This window comes from Nipponia nippon, unplaced genomic scaffold (genome assembly GCF_047370975.1).
Source record: "Nipponia nippon isolate SJK-2023a ecotype South Korea unplaced genomic scaffold, ASM4737097v1 scaffold_9, whole genome shotgun sequence".
NCBI classification, from domain to species: domain Eukaryota; kingdom Metazoa; phylum Chordata; class Aves; order Pelecaniformes; family Threskiornithidae; genus Nipponia; species Nipponia nippon.
In genome coordinates, this window is record NW_028262413.1 from 23,987,271 (window position 1) to 23,998,041 (window position 10,771).

At 47.0% G+C, this 10,771-nt stretch overlaps 1 protein-coding gene across 1 annotated transcript; it reads left to right on the plus strand.

The window, feature by feature from the left end:
* The first annotated feature begins 7,560 nt into the window (after window positions 1–7,560).
* Window positions 7,561–9,957, plus strand: LOC148050194 (uncharacterized). Its single transcript, XM_087744296.1, has 6 exons — window positions 7,561–7,669; window positions 7,752–7,824; window positions 8,282–8,352; window positions 8,527–8,604; window positions 8,696–8,794; window positions 9,656–9,957. Exons 1-6 carry the CDS (start codon window positions 7,561–7,563, stop codon window positions 9,955–9,957), a joined length of 732 nt encoding a protein of 243 aa, XP_087600422.1.
* The last annotated feature ends 814 nt before the right edge of the window (window positions 9,958–10,771 follow it).

Below are 10,771 nucleotides of genomic sequence, written 5' to 3' on the forward strand. Positions count from 1 at the left end.
TTTCTCTAGCTGGCAGATACTGCTATTGAGACATCATTTTCAGTTCATGGATTTGACATAACCATTGCAACTTTCTTCCAGTCTACTCTGTGTTTGCAGCAGCTTGGTTGTACTGTGAGAAGGCCCTGTGCCAGGTCCTTTGTTCCAAATGAAGGATATAAATCATTTAATGTTTCAAAAACATGCTTAGAAATCAATAGAGGGGATTAGAAAATCAAATCTATTCAAGTTCAGTGCAGAGCCATAAGGGTTGAAAAAGTGTCAGAGTATTCGCTGAGTCAAACCTGGTGATGAAGGCTCAGAACAAACCTTAGTAAAAGCACAAAGTATGCGCTGGAGCCTATGCTGGTGTGAACCTGTTTTGTTCCAAGTTAGCTGAAGAATGCAGACTAACGCCAGCTAAAACTTGAGCAGAAAGGCTTGGCTTTCCAGCATGAGAGGCATGTTCTACTTATTAAGCTATAAACCCCAAATCTAACCAAATTTGCACCTCCATGCAGGAAATCAAACTAAAACCCTCTCTCTAGAATGTATAACTGTCGGGTAGCTCTAGATTTGAACTTTCTCTTTACTCTCTCTCTATTCCTGCAACATAAATTGCTTGTACCAGAAAAGCTGGAGAAACAGTATTTAGAAAAGAAGAAAGCAAGCTGTCCAAGCAGAAATTGGGATGCCTTACCGAAGAGAAGGGGAGCTTGACAAACACACAAATGAGCTTACTTCCCAGAACAGTAACATCGAAAACAACCCTGTCCTGTAAATGGAGGCCACTGTTAAGGGACTGCATGAAGCTGGGCAAACCTGTTACTAGTGATAGAATTGAACAAGTGAGGAGCTTCTCTTAACAAGTTGGAACATGTTACTATCAGCATCCTCAAAGGAAAAATCAATCTTGTTTCCAAATCTGAGCTCAGGTTTCTAAGACTGGGCTGGAGACAACCGAGAGAAGCAGGAATTGGAAGAGGAGAGGAAGAATGGTTTTCTTTACTTGCACAATCTCTCAACTTCGATATGAGTTGATCAAAATCTGTATTTATTTTGTTGCAATTAAAGCTGGTCAGAAATATCCCTTTTTCCTGTCCCCTAAAAGAATCTCTGAACACGAATTTGAAACAACTTGCAGATTTAAAATTAAGGAAGATGGATGCTCAGTTGGGACTTCCATTGGAAAAGTTTTCAGGAGCATTTCTGAAGAGCTTTTCCACTCTTATACTTGGAGCTTGAACCTTTGTCTCCCACCTTCCAGTGAAACATGTAATAATAGGGATGTCCTTGGAGAAGAAAGGACTTTGCCAAGAACCCCTCTGGTTTTTGGGGGTAAGCAAAGTGGTGGGGGAGGTATGCTGGGTACTTTCTTACTATTTTGTCTTAGGTATACTTCCAGAATACTACTTCTATTTTAGATCAAACACAAATGCAAAAGCACACTAGAAATCCTTTTTCAGTTTTTTGCTATGGTTTGGTGGTTTTTTTCTTCCTCCCCTTCAGTTACTGTGTGGTCAACCTTGACAGGCTTTTAATGCTCTGCCAAATTCTCTGGGAGCTGCAGAGACCATCCTTCTAATGGATATATGATGTAATTATATTTCAGCATCCTCTAAATCGGTCCCTTCTACTACCACAGTGGTCACATGTACATGCAGTTGAAAGTTTTGCTTTGTGCATGTGTATTTAATGAGGATGTGGCCCTAAACTATCACAGAGGGCCAAAAGAGCCAACCGTACAAGAGCTTTTGGTACCCGGAGCTGACTGTGATGAACTACAAATGTTTTTCATTTCTCTCATTAAATAATTTCTCCAAGGTAGCAATCAAAACTTCTTGTTTTCATTATTCTGCTATAGTACCAAGTGACCAGAAATGTGAAGAAAAATCTGGGTGGAAAAAAAAAACAACACCAACCCTTCAGGACTTTAAAAGTTGGCCTTTTAACCCATATTTTCAACACCTAGCTTAAGCAGGGTTTTGGTGCAACAAAGGCTGATGACTGATCCTTGTGCTGTCGCACTGTGTGGTGCTGATCTCCACCTACCCGTCGGCAAGCCACTGCTTATAGAAAAGTAGAAAAGCTCTACAGACTTGTTTGGTTTTGAAACTGGAAACATGCTCTTTTGACTCTTAGTTTACAAACTGCAGCTCAGCATTAGTCACAGAGTTAAAGGGGATATGTGGAACACTTCACACAACAAATTGCAAGTAAGAACTGGAAGCTGTATTTCTATTGGAAGAATTACTGCATTTTCCTCATCTGACCTCGTGGAGGTTTTTACGTAGAGATGGGCTGGAAAGCAGGAGTCAGGGGCATATACTAACTTGGGTTTGGATGCTTTCTAGTAGTATTTTGTGTTGCTGCATGTGCTTGAATCACAGTGTTTGGATTCCCAAAACTTAGGGAATTGGTGTTCTGGGCTTAGACTCAGTCTACTTTCCTGTTTCCAAGTAATTTTATGGTTCATAACTTGCCTGTGTTTAGAAATGGTTTTTAGAACATGCACATGGGCAGTTGACCCAGACACAAAAATACAAATGTGTTATTTTGAACAACCAAGGCATTTTCTTTGAGAATGTATTACTTTCACTAAGAAGTAGCATTACTGTAGGAAAAAAAAATCAGCTGGATAAAGCTCATTCAATAGCCCTTCTGGCTGTTACTGAGTGTAAATGCTCACCTGTAACAGAGTTGGTTCCATGTATTATAAAATCGCTGTTAACTAAATGGTGTAATCTGCATGCCTAAATAAATCTCATTAAGGTCACTGGTGATTTTCCTTGGCAAAGATCATAGAAGACCCAGGTCTTAAATGGTAGCTTTAAAGAAATTGTTTAAATGTTAGATAATGATGCTCTCTTTTACTCTATACTTCATTCTGCAACTAGTATGCTCAGAATAGGTTGGATTGGTTTTGACCAGTTTTGGGGTTTTTACAGTCAATATTTCAAGTGAAAACTGAAAAACAAAATAGGTATGTGTTTTGGATAAAATAAAAAAAGAGAGGAGAATTGTTTAAGCTAAAGGAACAGCAGATTTTTAACAGCTTTAAAAAAAAAAAAAAAGAAAAAATCAATTTCCAGCAGTAGCAATTATAGAAAGGACCACCAGAACATGACTCCAGCCAAAGAGAGTGACGGTGGATAAAGGAACCTAGAAAGTTTTTAGTTTGATCAGTCCCTGAGCAGGTTATGAGAAGCTTCTCTGCGAGAACAACAAGACAGACTCTGTGATGCTGGGTCTCCTTTGTCAAACAGCTTTGAATAGAAAAGTAAGTTGCGAACACCCATGTGTTAAACTCGGAATACTGTCACCTGCAAAGGACTCAGTTACCTACTGTTGTGGGCTAACCCCAGTAGGCAGCTAGGCACCTACAGTCAGTTGCTCACGGTTGTGTTGTATGTTTTAGGTTTCATTTCAAAGCAGCTTCCTGTATTTTGGTCATATAGAATTACACACAATTTAAAGCCTATGTTGAACTATTTGCGTATGCCGCAGTTCAAAGAAATACAGGACTTTAAAATGCTGACCAAATACGTATCGCTTCTATGCACTGTTTCTATGCTTCCTTTCAAATTTTGTGAAAACTTAGTACAGAAAGACTCTTAATGATGTGAATTTGCAGTGATTTAAAAAAAAAAATTCTGAGAATTGTCTCTTGTGATTAAAGAGGATATAAATCAAAGTGTATAGGTAACTTTCTAAATCTTGGCTTTCTGCGTAAGTTCTTTGATCTTTAAACACAGATGTTCAGCCCAGTGCCACAGTGGAGTCCAGCATCAGCTGACACCTGAGCCCCCATGTCACCATTATTAAGTCAGTTCAGTACCCTGCACCCTCTGCCCTGAGCACTGGGGGGCTGCACCCGCACCAGCCTCCTGTGGCCCCTTCACAACACAACTGTGTGTGTATGGGTTAGGGTTCTGTGTGACTTCTGTAGCTTCTTACTCAATTTGAGCTGGTTTTGCCTCTTGCGGTGTAGTAATCTCTCTGATCTTAGGAAAGCTAATTAGAGCAGGGAAGCAGCTGTTAAATTTCAGTGGCCTCCATAGCTGGAAAACATATAAAGAATTTTAATCAAATAGCTCCCACTGACCCAAATGCCTATTGTTGCTTATAACAAAATAATAGAAACAGAGCAGTGCTGAACACACGTATTATGTTTTGCGCTGCACCAAAGTAAAATAAATGACATGTACTGTGTAAGGAGGTAATAACATCTCCCAAACAGAAGAGTTCCTAAGTTAATCACATTCAACTTCTCTAACTGGCTTGCTTCCTTCTCCCAACCAAGAAAGCAGGTTTCTGAAATTGTGACAAATGCTTGCACACTTTATGAAATAAGAATTGTATTCAATCTTTTTCCCCAGTCCGCTGCGCCAAGAATGCTTCAAATGAATTGTATGGCCATGTTTGTAGGCTTCCTCGATCTAAACTTTATAATGGAATTCCATTTAAACTCGTCTCTAATACGTGTCTTGTTTGTGCTCTTTCCTTTGCACAGTATAATGGATTCTTTAAGCTTTGAAAGTGAGTTGTTGTGGCCTAAAGTAACAAATCAGTTTTGGAATGCATGCTGTCTGTTGTAAATGATTTGGGGGTAATAAATTTTCTGGTACAAAGCAATAGGCAGAGTTTTCATAATGTTGAACAGTTTAGACTTGTCTTGAAGGGAACAATGTCGCTAAAGCAATGTGCTGGTTCCAACTATTTGTTATTACAAAAGACAATTTTTTTTTTTTCCTTAAGGTAGAATCCTCATCAGGTTTCATGCTTTGCTGTAACTTGTTTTATTTCATATGTTAGACAAATAAAAATACTTGAGCATAGTTGTGTATCTCTTACATCTTTTAATGTAAACTTTTTTTTAGGCTGCTTAGGAAAGATTTTATGTTACCCTTTATACTGAAAGCCCATTAAAGTGGATTTGATTACTCTTAGAACTTCTGATGGAATACATTTGAACCTTGAAAATAGAAAATTAAGGCAACAGTGCAGAAGATATATGTGATACCTTAAAATTAACATGATGTTTTTGTTTGGTTTTTTTTCAGCACTCATTGGGTTCTCTCCTTGAAATGTACACAGATGGCGATTTCTAGAACTCTCCCTTTCAAATATGGGAAACTAACTGTTGGGTCCTCCAGACAGCTCTCAAGTCAGAACTGGATTTTCGTAAGAGTAGATGTGCAATATCAATAGACAAGACTCTTTCAGTTTTCCATGACAGTAGCTGTCTCATTGGTTCTGGGTGTTATGCAAGCTACGTGAAGCCTGGAGTCTTTATCTGAGTATCCAGTTTTAGTGACTGCAGTGCAGGTAAAATCAACCTTCTAAATATCCAGCAACCATGAGAGCGAGTAACTTTCATTTACTTACACTTTCCCTTCCCCACACCCCCTTTCTTGCTGCAATACTGCAGGGTACCAGCCTAGAGGGAGAGAGTCAAGATGCCTCATAGACAAAATGAGTTTAAAGTTCTCGTGTTAGGTGCTTGCATTGTGAGTCTCGGTGTTATTTGCACTTACCTACAGTCTTGGCCTTCTGTTTTCCCTCCTGCATCAAAAATCTTAATAGGGTTGACTCCAAAAAATGAAAAGTAGTAACTGTAAGCCAAATCCATTGGGAGAAAAGCGTTTGATACAGAAAAACAATTAATACTGGGGAGTTGCTTAACAATATTTTAACAAATGTTTAGAAAGCTGCTAAGTTGTTGTTGAGAGAAAAGACTGTGATGAGCTGGTTTTTCCCTTTAAAGTGAAGAGAAATCCTAAATTGAAAGGAAATGAAAGTGCCTGCAAAGAGGCTGATGTTAGTGAATGCTCTTTGGATGACTGCCGGGGGGCAGCAAAAGGAGGCGAGAAGCAATATGGGGCCATTGAAAATAAAGTCAGCTCCTTTTTTCCTGAAAGCAATAGGAACAAAATGAATTCTGATCATACTTTAGTCTGATACTGCAGTATTGTTGTTGAATCACTGACAATCCAGACAGGTAGGTCATAATTCCCAGCAGGAAAAATAGATGATGTGTTCATGCAGTGACACAGTGGAGTACCTGTTCTTCTAACAGGAAACACTAATGGTGCTAAAAAAAACCAATTGAGGTGCTAGAGTGTGTCCAAAGAAGGGCAAAGAAGCTGGTGAAGGGTCTAGACCACAAGTACTATGCGGAGCAGCTGAGGGAACTGGGGTTGGTTAGCCTGGAGAAAAGGAGGCTCAGGGGACACCTTATAACTCTCTACAACTACCTGAAAGGAGGGTGTAGCGAGGTCGGTGTCGATCTCTTCTTCCAGATAACAAGCGATAGGATAAGAGGAAATGGCCTCAAGTTGCGCCAGAGCAGTTTTAGATTGGATATTAGGAAAATTTCTTCACTGAAAGGGTAGTCAGGCACTGGAACAGGCTGCCTAGGGAAGTGGTTGTCTCTCCATCCCTGGAGGTAGGTCAAAGACTGGTAGATGTGGTGCTTAGGGACATGGTTTAGTGGTGGACTTGGCAGTGCTAGGCCAACAGTTGGTCTCGATGACCTTAAAGGTCTTTTCCCACCTAAACGATTCTATGATTCTATGACTTAGCTCTTTGAGGACCTGACAGAAAGTATTCCCTTAGATTTCACATGAAGAAGAAATGGAAAAGTAACGGCTTCCTCTTTCCCGTAAGGTGAAAGTGACTCGTTAGCCCTGGGGTCCCCCAAGGCACCAAACAGGGCTCCAGCCTGGAAGCTGCCTACAGGAGGGGATCTTGCACTTGAGTCTCGAGACTGAAACCACTCACTCTTCAGCCTTGTGAGCTGTTGCTAACAGCACCCAAGGAGGTCCGAAATCCCTTGGCTCTGGTTTCCTGTTGTTTTGGGGGACTGTGAGCTCCTCGCTGCCCCTGTGACAGCGCCCGGAAAACAGGGCAGAGCCGTGGGCTCAGCCCCGGCTGGGACTGCGCTCCAGCGGCTCTCCATAAGCGCCCTGAGAGCCCTCTCCACGCTGCCTCAGCACAGCCGTGAGGTCACAGCAGGGCTGTGAGGTCACAGAGCCCCACGGTGCCGCGCTGGCCATAAGCACCAACCGCTCAGCCCCCGGCCCCAACTGCAGCAGCAGCAGCGGCGGCGGCAGCAGCAGCAGCAACATGGTGAGAGTGCAGGCCCCCACCTGCCGCCTCCTCCTCATCCTCCTCCTCCTGGCCCTACATGTCAGGGCTGCCTGGGCTGCTCCGTGGTGAGCGCAGGGAGCAGGTAAGCGGGGGACACTGGTGCAGCCTTTCACGGGCCAGCGGGCTCTTCTCCCGGGAAGTGTGGATGATGGTTTTTTCCCTCCAGTGCTTTAGCGAGGGTTTCCTCCGCGTGCGTGAGAGCTCTCCCAGTAAGAAAGCCCCGAGGGGCCGTACGTTGGTCCATCCGCTCCTCGAGGGGTGTTGCACGTGGCCTGGAAAGAGTGTTTGGAGAGCTGCCAGGAGACAGACAGGAGGTCACTGGGCCCCTCTGCAGCTTTGGCAAACTCCACCTACGTCTGGCTCCCCCGCTGTTACCTGACCCCCCCCTTCCAGTGCCTGCAGTTCACTAAGGCAGCAGTGGATCCCAGCATGCGATGGAAACATTTCTCATTGTGCTTGCGTCTAGGTGAGGGTGGCAGCAATGGTTATCCAGCGTCTCGGCTGGATGTTGGTTTGGAGCCCTTGGGGCATCCCGGAGGTAAGTTCTCAATGTCCCTTCCCTTGAAAGCATAAACACTGACAGCGTGGCAAGAGCTTGTTCACGTGCAATTTTCCTTAAGTTCCTCTCAAGGTCGACGGCTTCCCGACTTCTTGGCCTATGCCTGTCCTCGAGCCTGAGAGCAATCCCACAGGGAAGTCAGTGGGAGGAAGGAGCATTTACCTTTTAATCTTCTTTCCCTGTGAAATGCCTGTTGCTCCTTCTGTGGCCGATGCACAGACGTGGAGAAGAGCAGGGGGGGAACAGGTCAGGCTGAGTGGTTTTGCCTTGCAAAGCTGTCTTTGCCAGCCCCGCGGAGCCTGAGCTGCTCCCGGTGCCAGCCAAGCCAGCGGGCTTGTTGGGGTTGAGTTTAGAGCTGGCGTGAGCTCCAGGGAGTCCTTCCTCCCGGCAGCTCCGCACGCGGTTCGTTTCGTCCCAGCGCGGTGCCACTGCAGGCACGCGGTAACTCTTTGCACCGTGCTCCTGAGTGGAAGGGAGAGATGAGTGCCATGGAGTAATCCCGTCTTTGAATTGCGCTCACTGCCGCTCCCGTCTGAAGAAGTATCTTGAACTGTGTCACGGGAGCTGTTCTGTCCTGCGCTTCTTTGCAGCCGTGCCTGTAGGCGAAGGTGATCCAGCTTCCCGCTTGGGTTCCAGGACAGAGCCTCTGGCAGATGGCATGGGTACATCACGGCTTTTTCCCCCCTTTGAGAGCTGCCAGCTGAAAGCCCAAGGGTCAGCCAGCCAGGCGCCTCTACGCGTGCGCCCTCTCCTCGCGTGATCCCCTTACAGCTTCTGCGACTCAGTTGTGCCGATGTAGATCACAACAGATGGCGGAAGCTTCTCTGGGTGTTTAGTTGCAGATGTGCCCGCAGGGAGGACTTTTCCAGCTCCTCGGCTGGATGCTGCGCTAGAGCCAGGCTGGCATCGCAGGGGTGAGTAGTTGGTCTCTGCTGACCTTGCAGGCTGTGCACTGCTTTTCTGTAATTTAATCGTGTGAAGTTGAACGAAATACTTTCTGTTAAGGTCCTCCAAGAGCAAAGTACCAAGCCGAAGGAGGAAGAAGGTCCCCGGAGCCATCTGAGGTCCTAAGGCAAATGCTGGAGGAACTGAAGAGAGGACACGGTGGGTATATTTCACTCTGCCTTAGCCGTGAGGCTCGGCAACCGGAGGATTTAGATACACGTCTGCACACGCTGTAGCCGGCACAGCAGGAAGGGATCGATCGGAGCCTCGCAGCAGCGACGCTGGCTTTCATGCCTTGCAGGTGCTGGCGAGCCACAGAGATGGTGCAGAGCCTCTGCTGCCAGTCGTGGTTCAGGCCGAGTGCCAGGGGCTGCTGCTGCCCCAGTTTGACCAGTAGTGCTCGGAGGTGGCTTTTGCACGTGTCAGTAGGCAGATTTGAGGGCCTGGCATGTGCTGAACTTGTGTTGGGCTCACGCACAGCACTGCTTGACACTGGGCCAGTTCCAGGCGGGAGCGAGGTCCCAGGCAATGCTGCTTGCCCTTTCCGAGTGCTGGAAGTCAGGTGGAGATGCTGACTGAGCAGGCTTTTTGGGTTGTGCTCCATTTCCCGTCTGCAGAGCGATAGCTGGGATGGGACCAACGTGACCGTTGCTGGTGCTTACAGGGAAGGGCATGAGGGCCTTGCGGAGGAGCCCTTCTCAGAAGGGCTGTTTCCCCGCCTGGCCTGGCTGCAGCTTCTTCCCATCCTCTTGAAGGAAGGCCTTTAGCATCGCCTCACACTTTGCGGAGAATGCACTACGTGCAATGCAGACCAGAAGATCGTGTGCAATTGCCTGGTCTCCCAGCAGGTCAGGCGTGGCTGGTGTTTGGAGTAGTGACTAGGCGCAGCCCCAAAAGCCCAGGCGTTTTTTCAAAACCTTATCAATGTCTTTCTCAAAGAAAGTCTTGCCTCCTGAAGATGCCATCTCCCTGATGGGGAAGGGTTCCATCTGATCCAACTGTCCCGCTTGCTTTTTCAAGAGATGGACCGAGAGGCTGTGCAGAAGGAGGTGCTGCCGGAAGGAAGTGGTGGCTCACTGCCAGTCTCTGCTGAAGAAAGAGAGGCGATGCGAGCTGCCGGCACGCCAGGCAATTGCTGTCCCGTGGTCAGCCAGTGTCACCCATCAGGATGGCTGTGTGTCAGCAGGCTCTTCCCCCAGTGCCCGCTCTTGCACGTCACGTCAGCAGCCAAAGCTGGGAGTGTTTTGGGTTCGAGGCATCTGGACCATGTTCCACGGATGATGGGAAACGTGACTCTTGCACGAACGTACCTCCCGCTCTAGCTGCATCCCAGAGCTTGCCCTGAATCCCTAGAGGCCCAGGGCACAAGAGCAGCACAGAGTGGGATCCCTCCGATCAGCTGAGGTCCAGAGCGATGCCCTGACTCCCAGACTGGGCTTGGTCTTAGAGGGAACCTCCCCATCCTCCTGCATCCTCTGTGCCTGAGCCATGCTGAGGCTTTCCCTGTCGTCTCTGCTTTTTGGCAGTGCTGCCAAGGCCCAGAGAAGACCAGCGCAGCAGGGTATATGGATTTCCTCAAACGGACTCAGGTACTGAGCAGTCTTGCTGAGCTCCCTAAGTGGGAGACAAGTCCCGAAACATGGGAGCGGCTGCAAGTGGTGCCCATGCTGGGGAAAAGGCAGAAGGGGGAGAGCAAGGCTCAAGCATCTCTTGGGAAGGCCTGACTCTGTCCCCTCGGGCTGTGAGAGCTGGCCCAGGGCGAGGGAGAGTTGGGGGTGGCACTGCCTGCTGCAGGAATGGTTTTTGCCCGTGTCCCTCAAAAGGAGCGACTGGGCAAGCAGCTGTGCTCCCCTCCCCCTGCTCTCCTTCTGGCCTTCCGAGTTTTGGTTGGTGGGACAACCTGTGCCAAAGGGTGGGAGCGTGCCTCCAGGCACCAGCACTGGGGGGAAACAGAGAACTTCCTGGCCATATCAAACGTGCTGCAAGCTTACCAGCGGTGCACAGGACGGCCTAACGTCGCAAATTGCTCCTCCAGATGTGCTCGGCAAGACAACCGCAAGGGTTTACGATCCCCACAACATCGCAAGTGGTTTGTGTCCCCAAGACATACGAAGGCGCTGTATGATAGGCACAGGA